Below are 17,971 nucleotides of genomic sequence, written 5' to 3' on the forward strand. Positions count from 1 at the left end.
TTAATTGTTAAATCAATGATATACAAGCTAAATCCATAGAACCACAGAGGTTAGGTACAGAGTAAGGGACTAGCAGGAATAAATAGATCTTATTAGGAAAGGGAAATAAAATTGATAGTTATGGGTAGATGGGCAGGCTGAACAGGAGAATTAAGCAGGGAAGGGGAGGGATGTAGTGATATTTTATTTGTATTTTAATAAAGAAAGCTTGCCTGAGGATCACATTGCCAAACCAAGCCACTAGAGGCCAGGGAATGGTGGCACACACCTGTAATCCCAGGACTGGGGAGACAGAGGCAGAGGAATCTCTGTGAGTTCAAGGCTACCCTGGGCTACACAAGATGATACAGAAGCAGACCCAGGTGGTGGTGGCTTACACTTTAATCCTGGGGTTTGGGAGTCACACACCTTTAATCCTAGCACTAGGGAGGTGGAGACAGGAGTGATATGGCTGGGCAGAGAGAGGAATATAAGGGGAAGAGACGGAAACTCACTGGAGTGTGGATTCTGAGGTTTGGTGGAGACACAGTACAGTCTCAGCAGTCTGGAGATCGCCCCTTCGGTCTGAACATTGGTAAAAGGTCTCTCTAGTGGCTTACTACTCCAATTCTCTGATCTTCAGCTTTAACCCCTAAATCTGTATCTGGGTTTTGATTAACTAAGACCAACAAGGATTCATGCTACAGAGGGGAAAGAAGGTTGAGAGACAGGGAGAGACAGCTACAACTAAGGGTCATGTGAGGGGTGGTATGGAAACCAAATACAGCAGAAGCTTTCTAAAATATATCCCTCGTCATAGTTAGGGTTTCCACTCCTGGGAAGAGACACGATGGTGGCACTCTATAAAGGAAAACATTGAATTGGGGCTGTCTTACAGCTCAAAGGCTTAGTCCATAGTCATGATGGTGGGAAGCATGCAGGGACACATGGTGCTGGGGAGGTTACTGGGAGCCCTACATCCAGATCCAAAGGCAGCAGAAAGAGACTGAGACACACTTCCTCCATCAACACCACACCTCCTCCAACGAAACCACACCTCCTAACTGTGCCACGCCATATCAGCCTATGGGGAACATTTTCTTTTAAACCACCACATACATATATGAAAACAATCAAATTAAATCACCAAACAATGGGCGAGACGTAGCCCCCACTAGCTATCTGGGAACGGATTATATCTAATGGAGCTGTTGGTAAAAGGGGTCCCATCAGAATTCCCAAATGACCCAGGCTGTTGCTAAAATTATAGGCTGCTCTCCACAAACTGACAGCACAATCCCATTCCTGAAACAACACTCATTGAACATAGAGCAGTCGAGCTGGGGCGCTGGGGCCCAACTAGGGCCATCATGACCGCAGCCCAGCATCTTGATTATAAGAAGGTACTCCACACACTACCACTGAAGACATGTAAACACCATCTCGGCTACAAATCTTCCATCTACTATGATGGCCTGTCTACAAGATCTGCTAATACAATTGTGGCCCAAAGCTTGTGGGAGTAACAAATCAATATCTGATTTTCCTGAGGCCCTACCCCCACGAGCTGCAACCCACACCTTAGACTGCTTTGGGTGACCAGAACCAGAGACTAGATAGCCTAAGCACCTATGGTAAAACCAGATCTTTAAAAAACAAAACAAAACAAAATAAACAAACAAAAAAAACCCCACAACAATAAAATGACTCCAAATGGCATTCTGCTATCCCCATAGATCAGCGCCTGGCTCAGCCTTCACCAGAGAACCAGAGAAGTTTCTTCCTACAACAGATGAGAACAAATATACGGATATTTTGCAGAAAGTGAGAGACCTTGGAACATGCTAACCCAAAGCAGATGTCTCCATCAAATCCCTCTTCTCAGAAAACCCCACAGAAGTGTAGGCAGGAAAAGTGCAGGACCCAGAGATGATGGAAGACAGCAGGAAAACCAGGCCCTCTAAGTCAACAAGATAGACACACTTATAAACTCAGCACGCACAGGGCCTGAACAGGTCTGCACCAGATGGGGTCCGCGAGCTGAGAGGAGAAGGGGACACAGGCCTGCATCCCTAACCCAGAAGGTTATTTATAACCCCTTCTGAATGAAGATTTAGGTTTCTCCACGGGAATCTCATTAGGGAGAGAAATCACTCTTAAGGGTAGGCCTCATGCTCCACAGCAGGTGGACAACAGAAAAGCTAACTTAAGGCCCTCGTTCTTTCTCTCTGTCTCTGTGTGTCTCCCTCACTTGCTCTCTCCCTCTCTCCCTGTCTCTCTCTCTCCCCCTCCCTTCCCCAGCTCCTTTCCTCCTTCTTTCTAGTTAATTTTATCTTTTTACATTTTCTCTGCTTTTTTACCCTACAGGTCGTTACGCATATATTATGGTTTCTGATTTGTAGTTTTTATTGGACTCCTTGGTACACTATTGAGTGGGTCTGTATCTGCGTTTCCTGTGCCTTTTCTGAGGCTCTTCTCCTTCAGTTTGTTTTGCCCTATTCAGGTGTGGAGGTCTGGGTTTTTTGTTTTGTTTTGTTTTTGTTTTTTGTTGTCATTGTTGCTGTTGATTTTTTTGAGGGGAGGTGTATGTTTTATTTTATTATTATCCTCTAGAAGCCTGTTTGTTTTCTGATCAGAAACAGGAATGGAGTAGATCCGAATGGAAGGGAAGTTGGGGAGGACATGGGTGGAATCACGGGAGGGGAAGGAGTTATATTATAGGAAAAACTTTTCAATAAAATAAAACAAAAAATTCTAATGTAAAATCACTTTGAATTTTGAGAAAATCAAAGTATCATTATTCAGTCACTAATATTTGTGTGGAAAATTCATTCGAATTGAAACATTCTCTTCTGGATGAAGAGGCAGGCTCAAGAGATTCGGGGACTAAAAACTGCTTCACAAGGCTCCTCCACAGAGTAATGAAAGCAGTGAACAGTCGTAGGGCAGAGGAAGCTGAGCTCTCCAGTTGACTGCGAGTCAGCCTGAGATCTCCAGACAGGCATCTTTCAGGAAGCTCCAAGGCTGAGGGAGAGAGGGCCTTATAGCGATGTAGCTGCCTTTGAGGCACCCTTGTTCCTAAACAAAAACAAATATCTATTGCCCAAACTCCTGCAAGTTGTCCTAATAAAGATACTGGCACTCCCCCCCCCCGGCCCCCATGCACACATGCGTGCGCGCGCGCATACACACAATCTATCATTTAATCTTAAGAAAGTGATAGAGGAGGAGAACTGTGGGAAAGAGGAAAGGGTGCTTCTATGTGTGGAACTTTATACCAACGGAGACAGGTAAAAAGGAATAAATAAAAGCTTACAATTTCAAACTAAATGACTTGGGAAAGGTGGAGTAAATGTTTAATACAAAAGGATGTCAACAATGACAATACATTTGGATTTAGATCACTTATATTTATTCGAAACCCTAGAAGTCCTTTACCAAAGAACGGATAAAGAAAATGTGGTCCATTTACACAACGAGCTCAACTGTTAAAATAATGACATCATAAAGTCTGCAGGCAAATGGATAGAACTAGAGAAAAACTCATACTGAGGTCACCCAGACTGAGAAAGGTAAATATGGAATATATGCTCTTCCATATGGATATCAGTCATTAAGTATATGATAACCACACTATAATCTGTAGGCCCAGAAAGGTTAGGTATACAGACAGGGTCTAGAGGAGACACATAGATTTTCCTGGGATAGAGGAATAGAATAGACTTTAAGGGTGAACTTGTGGCAGGTGGGAGTAGGGGGGGTGAGGGGAGGGAGAGTAGTGGAAAAGAATGCAGGGAGAGACAGCTGAAATGGGGGGGGCATTTGAAGAAGGATATGGAAACGTAGCGTAGCACAGTGGAACTTCCTAAGATATATGCTAAGATATATGATGGCGATCCTGGTAATGGGGGATACGGAGTCACCTATCCACCTCTTGTTCCTAAGAACAGGGACTGGATTGCATTCAACTGACTTATTGGCCAAGGGGATCACATAAAAATCTCCAAACAACCCAGGCTGATGCTAAGACAATGGATTGCTCTCTGCACACTGACAGTGAAGTCTCACTGCTGAATACAACATCCATACAACTCACTGAATATGGAGAAGGCCAGCTGCTACCTACCGGGAGCCTTCACCCCTACATTCTAGGGTCTTTGATGCAAGAAGACACTCTCAAGGTTCACAAAAGAGAAGCATGAACACCAAGCCCGACATAAAACCTTTGACCTACAATGTGACCAGATACGCTAGGGCAGCAGTAGCCCCGAACCTTTGGGAGTAGCAATCAATGTCTGGTTTGACTAAGGCCTACTGCATTAGATGATCCCTGACACTGTTGGGTGATCAAGAAGTAGAGACTAGAGCGCACAGAGACCTACGGTAAAACATAACACTACTGATCTAAAAAAAAAAAAAACTCAATAAAATAACTCCTAATGCTACTCTGCTACTCTGCTATACTCATAGATCAGCGTCTCACTCGGTCATCATCAGAGAGGCTTCCTCTGACAGCAGACAGGAAAAGGTGCAGAGATCCACAGACAGACATTATTAGACACAGAATCTAAATGGGATATCTCCATTAAATCCCTCCCCTCAGAGCTCAGGGAATCCTGGGGAAGAGGAGGCCAAGAGTTAGAAAAAGTGTAAGGCCAGAGAGAATGGAGGCCAGCTGCAGAACAGAGCTGCTGATTCAACTAAGCAAAGCACCCGTGAGCTCACAGAGACAGGGCAGCAGCAGGCACAGGGCCTACAGAGGTCTGCACCAGGTTATCTGTGCATATATCACAGAGTTTAACTCAGTGTTCTGGGGGCCCTTTGAGTGTATATAGTCAGCATATATTATATGAGAAAATAATCTATTTTCAATAAATGGGGAAAATGAAAAAAATAATAAATGGCAAACCACCATGATTCTAATTATTCTCATAGTTCTCATTTGAAGATTCTAGCTCCATTGAGAAAAAGTAAGCTATGTTAAAAAAAAAAAACACTTCCATTAGCTTTTAGGCTTGTTTAAAGCAAGGTCACAAAAGTCAGGAAACCAAACAGCAGGAAAATCTACTCTGTAGTAAATTTGAATTTTTTAACTATGCTGCTATTTACTATTAAGAGAACAGATACCCTGCACATATGACTTGTTCTTTAAAACATTTAACTTACTTGCTTTTCCCTTTGTAGACTGTTGCATAAGATCCTTCGCCTAGTTTCTCCAGTTTTTCATAGGAATCAGCTTTTCCAAACTTGGGACTTGTTGGCTAAACATGGAACAGCGGAAAAACAAAACAGATTGTTTCAGCACCAATTTGTTGACAATGAATAAGTAACATTTTCTGATATCAGAATATTTTTTAAAACAAGGCAATAAACAATCATTGTACAAATTCAGAATACACAAACACACATAGAATTATATTTGCCCATAATCTAACCAAGGTAGACCTGTAAATATTTTGACATAGAATCACCCAAGGCTATCTTGCTGGAAACTCTTTTAATAGAGATGACATCACATTCAATGTACATGCTTTATGACCTGTGTTCTTACATTCAATATGTTATGAACATTTTCCATATTATGGCACAATATTCTAAATTATAATTAATAAAATAGTATATGCAAGTCAAACATACTCTGCCCCGTGTTTTTATACATCCCATTGACGTAGAATAATTTTTACCTTGTTTCAGTAGTAGGGGAGGGACCAAATGAAGAAAATTTTGTGATACATAGAAGGTTGTACAAAAATCACATTTGACTACCCACAAAGTTCTATTAGAATGGTCATCTTAACTATGACTTTCTACTTATAACAAAACTGTAGTTACTACATGAATTATACAGCCGCTGATGCTGGGAACACTACGTTACTCTACAGCAAATCATGACTGTATAACACTTAGTCAGAAAGTACTCCTCCAATGTATTTCATCAGTAAATCACATAGATAACGCATACTATCTAGAGATAACTGATCATTCTAACCTCGCATTCTCACAGGTCATAAAATTGTTAAGGACTGACCAATGAAATTGAGGAGTGTCTGCACCGCAAAGGGGACAAGCAGAGTGGCGAGATGGCCGACAGGATGGGAGAAAAGCTTTGCAACGGTATGTGGTAGAGGATTAACACAGGCAATAAAGAAGGTCCAAAGAATTAAACATGAAAACCCATCTAATCAATAAGTAGGTGAATAAATAGAACTGTTCTCAAAGGTAGAACTTCAGACAGCCAGTATGTGGAAACTGTTCAACATCCTTAGCCATCAAGAAAATGCAAATTAAACAACACCATGATGCCATCTCACCCATAAGACCGGCTGTCACCAGGAAAACAACAGGACAAAAATGCTAGAGAAGTGTCATGCACTTTTACGCTGGTGAGAGTGTAACCTGGTGGTTTTGCTACGGAAGGGAGGCACTCACAATACACAAGATGAGCAGCAGATTAATTTGATGAGAATGTGGTCCATACACACTGTGGAGTTTTATTCAGCCATAAAGACGGTGAAATATAGCATCTTCAGGAAAACTAATAGAGATTATCATTAACATGATAAATATGATGTAAAAATAAAAATGATAACATAAGCAGCACAAGTCAAACTCAGAAATACATGAACCATATTTCCTGTCATATATAGACACATATTTATGTGTGTGTGCGAGGCCATATGTAGGACATATACAGATATGAAATAAGAGAGATTATGATGAGGAAGGAAAGGGAATAAATGGGGGAGGGCAAAGAGAGAAAGAAGAAAACAATGCCCCATATTTTCCCTCATATGCAGAATCTAGACTTGGTCACACACACGAAAGCAGAGGAGAGACTACTTACAGGGAGAAAGTTGTACACTGAGGTTGCAGGGGAGAAGAGCAAGGAGGTCAAATACAGAAAGTACAATGATACAGATGAATGACAGGTCACAAAGAAGCCCACGACTTGCATTCCAACTGTAGCAATTAATTAAAAATAAAATTACTAAATATGTTCTCTTGTCCCCAGACCACACCAAACGCAACACAGTGACTAAAGATGCATTCTTCAAAATTAACAGTTCATGACCATGAAAAAAGAATTATCTAACCAGACATTTTGAGGAATCTTGAATGGTTTAATGCAATTGGCAGTGAAATTTCATAGAAATGCCCCTAAACCCATGAGAAAACTATTAGATTAAAATAGTAGAAACCTTTACATATACATGAGAAAGGTAAGGGGAGACTTAATTTTATAAAAACAGAAAGGACAGATGAGAATGAGGTCATTGAGTCAGAAAGACAAAGCAAAGACTCGGCCAACATCTACAGAAATGACAATGTACAATTACAAATGGCCAACAAATATTTAAAACTGCATTCAGCATCCCTAGTCACCTGAAAATGCAATTAAATCTAAGGGTATAACCATGGCTTTTTTTCTTAATAGTTTTATTTTAATGAAAATATAATTACATCATGGCTTTTTGATGCATTCAACAGAAGCATGTGACAGCATCAGAATAAGCTGACAGGTTTCTCAAATAAAAACATGAGTACAAATCCTAAAGTCACAGTTCACAAAAGATGAAACCAAGAAACAGAAGCATGGAGTTTAATGGACAGCGGAACTAAAACTCTTGGAACAGGGCTATCAGTGAAAAGGTAAGGATGACTTTGAAGTTACTGTATGATCAATATTTAACCAGCATAAAAAAATTTAATGAGTATTGAATGAGAAAAAAGATATAGTTGAAACAGCAATAAACTCGGGTTTGAAAAAAATTCTCACCAGACACTTCAAGGAGCGACTGCATCTACACAGAAAAGTTAATCAGAGATAACAAAATGGCAAAGAATATTTTATAAAGTTAATAAGAAGTGATTTGGCTGGGTGTGGTTAGCTCTCCAGAGACAGACATAGAGGCTTCTTTGTAAGTTTGAGGCCAGCCTAATCTACATTGTAAGTTCCAGGTCAGAGTTATGTAGAGAGAATCTGCTTCAAAACAAAACAAAACAAACAAAAAGAGGCAATGATTTATTTGTATCACTAATAGTGCAGCAGTTAGTGTAGCCAGTGAGAGATATGTAGACATTGCAACTTTTATCACCTGAGGCAAATAATCAAGGCATTAACCTCACAGTACTTCAACATAAGGCTTGGCTGGACCAGTGCAAGAAGTACAAGAAGGGAGAGAGAGAGAGAGAGAGAGAGAGAGAGAGAGAGAGAGAGAGAGAGAGAGAGAGAGAGAAAGAGAGAGAGAGAGAGAGGAGAGAGAGGAGAGAAGAGAGGAGAGAATCATGTTGAGAATTCTTGAATCATTTAGAACAGAGAGTAGACACTAATTAACTCCAAAGTCACAAATTTTAGTATTTTCCTTACATCTTAAAAGTATTTGCTACATTTATACAAGTAAGATGTATACATTTTAAATAAATTGAGGAATGAGGGGAAACCCAAGAAAGAAAGAGATAAGGAAAGGGAAATTAGACAAGGGATTCTCAAAAAAAAAAAAAAATACACTAAATAAATCATCATCAAATAAGGATAACTTAAAGCCCAACTAAATCAGAGATTACAATAAATATAAGTGAACCACCTTTGGCAAATAAAAGTTCACAGATTTGTGATGTGGGGGATCAACAATGTGCTACTGAGAAGATTCAAAAGCAGAATAATGAGTGTATCTGAACATAAAGAAGGGGAAAACCCTACCATTTGGAATTGAGTTTTGTACAACGTAAGGTGTAGGGATTGAGTTTCATTCTTTCCATGTTAACACCCAGGGTTCTCATGCCTAGTTTCAAATTCAGGTTCACAAACATGCAGTGAAAGTCCACTGGACACTAGACAACAAGTTAACGAATACATAAGAAAAGTTGTGTAGGGAAGGGGGTGTGACTGGCAGACCTGGAAATGAGGAGGACGAAGTAACCAGCATGTTTTATATACATGTTTGAAATTTTCCAAGATCAAAATTAAAAGAAAAAAAAGGAAGGAAGGAAGAAAAATGACAAATGAGCAATACATATGTTTAACAGGGTTCAACATCTTTAGCATCAGAAAAATGCAAATAAAAATAATTGTGAAATTCCATCTCACCCCAATCAGAATGGCTACCATCAAGGAAAAAGACATTTAATGCTAGTGAGGATATGGGAAAAGAGGAGCCCTATTCACTGCTGGTGGGAATATAAACTGGCTCAGCACTACTGAAATCAGAGAGGAGGAGGAATAAGAGGAGAAGGAGGAGGAGGAGGAGGAGGAGGAGGAGGAGGAGGAGAAGAAGAAGAAGAAGAAGAAGAAGAAGAAGAAGAAGAAGAAGAAGAAGAAGAAGAAGAAGAAGAATCACTACTACTTGACCCAGCTATGCCACCACAGTTCCTGCACCCAAAGCATTCTACATCCTGCCACAGAGACACTGGCACAAGTATTTCATTGTTTCTCCATTCACAATAGCAAGAAAACACAACAGTGTAGACATCCAATCACTGGTGAACACACACACAAAAAAAAGGAGGCACATATACAATGAAATTTTACAAATCCAGAAGGAAAAATGATGGCTCTGAAATTCCTATATTAACTGAGTTGATCCAATATCAAAAGACAAAACTACATACTCTCTCATATGCAGATTGTGGCTTCTTATTTTTATTATGTATATTTACATGGGAGCGAGCATGATTAAAGGTCGTGAGACTGGAAAGGGGATTTAGAGAGTGGAAAGAGGGTTTTTGCTTTGTTTTGTTTGTTTTTTGGAGACAGGGTTTCTCTGTAGCTTTGGTACCTGTCCTGAAACTTACTCTGTAGACCAGGCTGAGCTGCACGTGGGAGGCAGAGGCAGGAGGATCTCTGTGACTTTGAGGTCAATCTGGTCTGCATAGTGAGATCTAGGGCAGCCAGAGCTACATAGTGAGATCTTGTCTCAAAAAAGAAAACAACAACAATTCCAAAGATGGAAGGAAAAAATTCAATTTGTCAATTATGACATCAACTTTTTCCAAGTGTATATGACATGGTTGGTAACTTGGAGTTATGAATCTACTTTAAAAATGAGATAGGCAAATCCTGCTTCTTATTTCAATACTGATATAAAGAGAATCATTTTCTGGTCCCAATTATTAAACCCAGGTATCTCTAGATGCTGACAAAACATCTTCACAGGCAGAATGAATGTGTCAAAAGCAGCAACAAAGACTGCAAGAAGTTTTCCAGGTCAGTTATTCAATCTACCATAGCACTGAACACCATAGTAACCCATTTCTTCAACAAAGTATCCAATGAGAGGACAGTTCCACAAAACCACACCAAGCTCCATAGTTACATGTTGCTAAATTTTTAACGAAGCATGGACCAAAAATAGAACTCTTGTCTTCACAGAAATCAGAAATAACTAGGGCTGTACAACACTTTCGGCATCATTTACTCTAGTCTAAGTGTATAAATAGGAGACTTTCCCGGAAAGATGACTTTCTCCCAAGACTATCTGCTGAGTTTTAATTAAACGCATTTTTCCTCAAAGCAAAACTCATCTCTTTAATGTTCCCATTCAGCATATAGTGCGAGGGAAAATAGCAAAACTTGGTTATGAACAGTATTTTAAGAAAACACCCTAACTAATAACAAAGCATTGTTTTCTAGTTATGTCGTAGTTGCCCAGAGGTTTCCAAAATGCTGCACGGGTAGCATCAACAACAAAAAAGGCATTTCCAATTATGGAAGACAGCAGATCAGTTGGTGGAGACGGCAGGTTTGGTTCCTGCTGAGGCCTCTCTGTGGCTGGAGTCCTCATCCTGCTTCTCCTCTCTCTACTCTATCTCTGTGGTGTCCCTCCCTCAGCTTGTAAGACCATCAGGTAGAGGACCCAGCCCCGTGACTGCAAGTGAATTTAATTACCTCATCGAGGATCTTATCTGCAGATAGGGTCTGAGGTACTGTATTTAGAACAGCAACATAGACATTGCGGTGAGGAGGGGCAATGCAGGTCACAGAAAAACAGATAGTTTGATGACAGACTAACATACTTCAAATTTTAACACAGACAGGAAGGGAACGTGTAAAGGAGATCCAAGATTTGTTAATGGTATTTTCTTTCCACATATGTTAAATTACACATCACACTGAAGTTTTTACTTTTTCTTCTCTCAAAAAAGACATAAGAACCAAGTAAAATGTAGTGGACATTTGCATTCTGAGCTACTTGACTAGTCCTGTGTGGGTCTATTCGCACCCGTTTCTCATCACCAGGAAACAGCTTGTGAATGTCGCACTTCACCATCACCCTCCCGAGCTCAAGTTCTAAATAGAAATTTAAAACCTATATTAAACTTTGTATAAATGATCTTCAATGGAGAAAATATTGTGCTCACAGTTCCTCTCTAAAGTTTTTTAAATCCGAGTGAAAAACTCTTCACGTCTTCTGCTGGACTCCTTTAAGAATGAATCTGAGCTAAAGGAAAAGGTAGCTACAGAAAACCACCCCTTTGCTCCTTACAGGGCCCATCTGGCTACTGTATACTGACAGCAAGTACTAGGAGGCAGGAACTGGTGGAGATTGAAGACAGCAGTTTTTCGTCTCTTAGGAGAGGCACAAAGATTGACTAAACATTGTATGTTTCACTCTGTGCAATCTGCCTGGAATACGCGATTGCTTTCAAATGAGACATTGAAACGCTACCTAAAAACTGAGCAGAGGCAACTGTAAAAATGTGAAAGTTTTCATGTTATAAAAACCAATATCGACTTTATTTAAAAGAAAAACAAACAAGTAAGAAAAAATAATAAAGACACATATGGTCTATTTATCCAAATGGATTTGGATTTATTAACTGCTGTGGTTAAAGTATATTCTATTAACACTGGAATGGCGTAAAATTAATACTTTGCCCCGTTTAGCAGTAAAACAATCAGTTATTTGCCCTGTGGTACTGATCTGTAGACATTGTGGAAAGAGCCTGTGGAAATAGTCTGTAATTTGCAGATCAATCATACAGTCTTCCTAAGACAGATCGAAGGCATGTGATTCCCCTCTAAAAACAGCTCTGGTCTATGAAAGGATGGTTCCTTGAAACATGGACTATATGAGACGGTCTAAGCTTTGAGGATTAGGTTCTTACAAAGTGAGTTTTCTATTTTAAGCATGGAAAGTAGTCTGATGTGCAATTACCACGCATATAAATAAGGAATCCAAATGCCAAGCATTTAAAGAGGCCATGAGTAAAACCTCTCCTATCCAATGAACAAAACCAAGAGTAATGCAAGAGTGGAGCAGGGGTCCCTCTCTTAAAATTAAAGATCAGGTCTTTCATTGCCTTTCTCCACACAACTTTATTATGCTGTCCTGTTTAAATGAAGACACCAGAACACATAGAGATGCAGGCAACCCTAAGCATTAGCTCTGCTCTGCGACCTCGGGTGCATGAACGGATGGAAACAGCCTTATGGGAAAACTGTTCCTTCTTATCACTTCTCTACTTAGAGTGTGCACTCAAAAGCACCATGGTGACTTGGAAATACAGACGGCTAAGGTGCAGCTGCCAACAGACACTCCATGGAGACATTGAATTTAATGAGATAATGTTAATGCATTTTTCAAAAACAGAATAGAAGTGCAAAGGGCTGTCAATTGCCTGGCTCACTGGAGAGGAACATTGGTCTGGGTAATGGAAAGAGTGGATGCTGCAGCTGAACAGTGCTCGCCACCCTGCCACTCGCAAGGCAGGACCTTACAGCTCTACGTCATTGTTCGCACAGCAGTAACAAACATCAAGAACACTGAAGGCTTACTCTTATTACCTTAGTTTATAACGAATAAACCCATTGTAAGATTGATTCTATTCTACACCCCATTAGGACATGAAGAATGTAAAGGGTGGAACAATAACGAAACTTATCTAAGATTCTGTGGCTACTGGCAGAACCAGAATTAAAATAAACTGATGAGAACTGAGCATCTCTTTCCTTTATTACTACTACTCTAGGAAAACAGCCCCACGGATTGAAGTTCTGCCCAAATGGGGACACAGTCAACTGTGCTTAGTTCTCTCTTCTGCTGAAATCTCATCCCTAGAAGTAGGGATAGGTGTTGAGGCTGTATTATCATACACGACATGAGTATCCCGGAATGTGCATCCCAGTGATGCAGCCATAGCTCCACCGGCTTCACTGAAGACTCGTTTTCATTCTCCATGAGGACTATTTGTGTAAGGCTGAGAGCCCCGTGCCTCCTGACAAAATATCGAACACAACTCACCTGAGGAACGGCTTATTTGGACTTGTGGTTTCAGTCCATGGTCACCTGAGTCCATTGCTTTTAGTTGGGATGGCCCAGTACCAAATGACAGGAGCATACAGAAGGCCTGGTTACCCCATAGCATCTGGGATGGGGCAGGAGATAGAAGGCAGGGAAGAAAGAAGGAAAGGGGGCATGGAGAAAGAAAACTGAGAGACAAGAAAAACAAGAAGTAGTTGGGGTGGTCCAAATAATACCATTTAAGGGCACGTGCCCAGTGACCCAGTTTCCCTCCTCTGAGTCCTACTTTATGAGGCATGGACAGCATCCAAGCCTTTAACACATGGTCTTGGCCAGGCAGTCATTGAAGATCAGGACCATACCACCATTAACTGCAAGAAAGCCACAATTAAGGATGGCTGCAGTACTCTGTGTACACATGGTTATGCAAATGAGGGAGGAAGGAGCCAATCAGAACTCTGTGACCTCCAGTCATCTTGTTTCCCCCTGAGCCCCAGAACAAGCTCTATCTCTCTGCAGTTTTATTCCTTCACTAAAGCAATTCACAGTAAACAGATAACCGCAAGGAGGATCTAACTGCTAGACAAAGGAATAGCCCCAAGTACCAGACATGGAAACACGCTGACAAAGAGGCTTGGTTTGGGGGATCTTTCATTCAATAGAAAGGAAGCAATGCCAAGAGGACTCGACCCCAGAATGGGTATGTGAGGACTCTCCTGCAAACCCATACCTTCCTCCTCTCGCTCCAGAATTAGCACCGCCTATTACGGCATGGAGATTTTTATGGTATGAAAAGATGTAAAACTGAAGCAGTTTCTAGAGTGTTTGGAGAAAACTAACCTGAATATGAACTGAAAATAAACTCTGTTTGGGCTCAGCAGATGTCAGCCCAACTCAGGGAAATGCTTTCTAACCTGGTTCACCAAGACAAGCATCTACCTGTGGTCCTCCCGATAGCTACAACTGGTGAGAAGGGGGTGACAGGCTGTGCTGAAGGTGACAGAAAAGCCTAGTGCAAGCTTATCATGTCAGTGATTGCATCAAATACTGATAAATAGTATAAAAAAGTGGGCATTCAACAAAATGCTGGAAACTATCAAGTAAGTTTTAAATATGTTAATTACTATAATACTTTATTCTTTACAATACCCCTGAATTTAAGCACGTCATGGTCTGGGAACAAAAACACAAGAATGGACTAGCATGTAACACTGATACCAAGGTTCAATTGATTCCTGTACTTCAGCCATTGTTCCTAGCATATAACAGCCTCTACCCGGAAAACACACACACACAGGAACACACACGTGTACAAGAAATGAAGGCGTGACTAAGGTTTTCAGTGGTTTTAGTTTCTGGTTTTGTGTTGTGTTTGGTTTTTGTGTAGAGACTGAAGATGAAGCTTTTCTATCCATGACAAACAATTGTCCTACCCCCGAGTTACATCCCCATTCCAAGGTATGACATTTCAAAATAGCTCCCGCCACAGTCTGTATAAGAAATAGTCATTTCCTCATTATAACAGTAGAAATACTGCCACACTTCATCACGGTGTCTTTCCACTGTACTCCTAGGGACAATTCTAACTGACCAATAGTTGAAATAATGATGAGATGAAGGGTACAAATCAATACTGCTGTGCCAGGGCAAGGATGCTCGAACCTAGCAAACACAACTATACCATCACATGATTCAAAAAATAACAGAACCCTGTGCCAATGGTTTTCATGGGTCATGATTTCCTACGGTTATCACAGGTATAAAATAATCAAACTAACACATTGCTGTTGAGGTTGAAACAGTGTTACCAATCTTACTAGTCAGGGACAAATGAACAGAAAATGCAGTTACAAGTAATAAAACTTAGAAATGTAATCATGGTACAGTGTCCTTTCTGTATTATAATACACTACTCAATGCTGTGTATTAATGTAAGCAAAAATGTTATAGACATGTATTTATAATAATACACTGCTCAATGCTGTGTATTAATGTAAGCAAAAATGTTATAGACATGTATTTATAATAATACACTACTCAATGCTGTGTATTAATGTAAGCAAAAATGTTATAGACATGTATTTATAATAATACACTACTCAATGCTGTGTATTAATGTAAGCAAAAATGTTATAGACATGTATTTATAATAATACACTACTCAATGCTGTGTATTAATGTAAGCAAAAATGTTATAGACATGTATTTATAGACACAAACATAACGGAGAAAATGCTTTGTGTATTCCTTATTATCCCATAAATTACTAATTATCCCTAAATTCTGTTTCTCTATGTCACTTCTTCCTGGGCCTCCTTGTTCCCTTACTTCTATTTAATCTTCCCTATGCAGAATTTATTCCAAAACGTTCTACATAAGGCAAGAAAAGTAACTCAACTTGTCAGTTGAGAGAAGTCCCAAAAGAAAGGCATGAGACCACCTGCATCCCGAGACTTCTTGCACTTTCCTTGCTCTCCCTTACTCACAGAAGCCATGGAACTCTGAGGTGACAGTGCTGTGCTGGATTCTCAGTAAGCTGTCACATGTCCTGGTGAGAACTTCGGGGTCTTCGGCTTCCCCCTCAGTGACACTGCCCAGTTCTTGTTCCATCTTCCCCGTCAGTAACACTGCCCCTTTCTTGTTCCATCTGTTCCCTCAGTGTGACTGCCCTGAGCTTCATGGAGATGCTGTGTGCTTACTGGAGAAATTATCTGTTGGTTCGGCTTTACTCTACCAGTTTCTCTAATTATATGGTGGGCTTCAAAAACTATGGCATTACCATCTACCTAATCCTATCAAATTTGACCCTTAAACTATGTTCAATTCTATTACAATAACAAAAAAAAACTTCATGTGGAAAGAGAAGTATCAAATACAACCAGGTCCCAGCTTTTCTGGATAAGGATGTTTTAGCTAATTCTTGTTAAAACCTATAAATGCGTATTCACGGGACATTGTTGATGTTTACATCACGATGCACGCACTGACTTTTCACACTACATGCCCTCCACTGGCAATAAGCTCACACAGCAATCGAATCGTGGTTTCTAAGTTTCGTTCTGCAATTGGCGGGGGGTGGGGGGAAGATGAGGGTCATCTAGAGAAATGGCAGATTCTAGACCAAAGGCAGAAAAAGTATAATTATAAACCAGATTATTGTATAGAATCGGAAACTATAAGGATTTTCGAAACAAGGAATGAGGCTATGTTTAAACTGAAAACCAGAAACAACCTAAAGAGCTTGCACCTATAGGAACAATTGTAACAACAGGCAAAAGGAGTATTATTACCCACATACTGTAGCTAGCAATCCCAGAGACCATACAGGATGATCACTCCAATGAAACCAGATAGATAGCACGTTTTAGCATGAGATTAACTCCTGTAATATCTAGAATGGTAATTTCTGCAAACCATCAGAGGCTAACATATGGTACCAGGTAACTACAGAGTAGATTGTATACAGTTGCCTTAAGACGGTAGGAGCTTGACTGCTGTCTACAGCTCTCAGTTTCTCTTACATAACACTAGATCTGAAGGTTCTCTGGGAGTCAGTGGTGGAGCTGTGACACAGGCAAACCCACCACAGTAACAAGTAATGACCACAAGCAAGGGATTGGGGCTCCATAACCAAGTTTCAGAGGTGCTGCAGTACTACTTACTTCTGCTTTATTGACACTGGATCTGCTCCGTAGCACAAAACGTAATGAAACTTAAGTGCCAACACTACAGGAGCAGCTCAGTGGCTTTGCTGGGTCTGATCCCACAGAAACTTTGAGCTCAGCGCTTGTTAAATGCCATGTGTTTTTAGCAAGGTAACAGAATCAAGCTTCCTTATCATCTCCCTTCCACTCTCTAAACCCTTAGGGCATTAATGTCCAAAGATTATTAAGTGTCGGTAAAGTCTGAAAATTATTCCGTTTCAAAAGATCACAGCATATTTTTACAACACTAAGTGCCAGCCAGCCCTGAAAGTCTGAGTTCCAATTACATTTTTGTAAGTGAGAAGCAGCAAGCATCCTGGATGAGAATGCCTCTTCGACAAGCTGCATGTTGAAAAACGCCCCATCTCAGTGAAGCAGTACTTAGACAGAGGTGAGAGCTGGCGAAGGCAAGGGGCTCATTTGGTCATTGCCCTCATGAGTGAGACCGGTGTCCGGACCACAGGCTCACCACACGGCCAGGATCCTGACCGAGGACTTCCCAGCTCTGGGAGGAAGAAAGTAAACGTCTCTTTCTGAGGCCACACAGTCTACTGGATTCACTACACTCAAACTAAGGCAAACACTTTAGTCAAAAGCCAAGAATTGCCTTGGCTTTGAGCTGAGGGTTTCCTAAAAATGAGAGTGGCCTTTCCCTCTGAGGATCAACGCCTGGCTGTTAAATTCTACAATATTTCCATCGGGAGTAAACTGTGAGAGGACAGCTGACCAGCGCTCATTCTTCAGTGAAATGCTTTGTGAACCTGCCGACGTAGGAAACTTCTCACGAGCACAGACAAGTCCACAGACATCTCTAAGAGGGTGAAATACAAAGGGTTTGCAATGATAAATTTTTCTAACTCCCCCCCCAAAAATTTTTTGTGTGGTTTTCCGAGACAGGGTTTCTCTGTAGCTTTGGTTCCTGTCCTGGAACTCACTTTGTAGACCAGGCTGGCTTCGAACTCACAGACATCCGCCTGCCTCTGCCTCCCGAGTGCTGGGATTAAAGGTGTGTGCTACCACCGCCCGGCCAAATAATCTTATTTTTTA

General features: G+C 40.7%; 1 protein-coding gene across 5 annotated transcripts in view; it reads right to left on the bottom strand.

Moving 5' to 3' along the window:
• Cdk14 (cyclin dependent kinase 14) overlaps nucleotides 1-17,971 on the bottom strand; it is a 617,691-nt gene that overhangs the window by 384,206 nt on the left and 215,514 nt on the right. For all 5 annotated transcript variants that reach the window (XM_057758883.1, XM_057758884.1, XM_057758887.1 and 2 more), the window contains one exon: nucleotides 5,146-5,240. In XM_057758883.1, the coding sequence (XP_057614866.1) occupies nucleotides 5,146-5,240 (95 nt within the window). The remainder of the gene's footprint in view (nucleotides 1-5,145; nucleotides 5,241-17,971) is intronic.

The sequence above is a fragment of the Chionomys nivalis genome, chromosome 26 (genome assembly GCF_950005125.1).
Source record: "Chionomys nivalis chromosome 26, mChiNiv1.1, whole genome shotgun sequence".
Lineage (NCBI taxonomy): Eukaryota > Metazoa > Chordata > Mammalia > Rodentia > Cricetidae > Chionomys > Chionomys nivalis.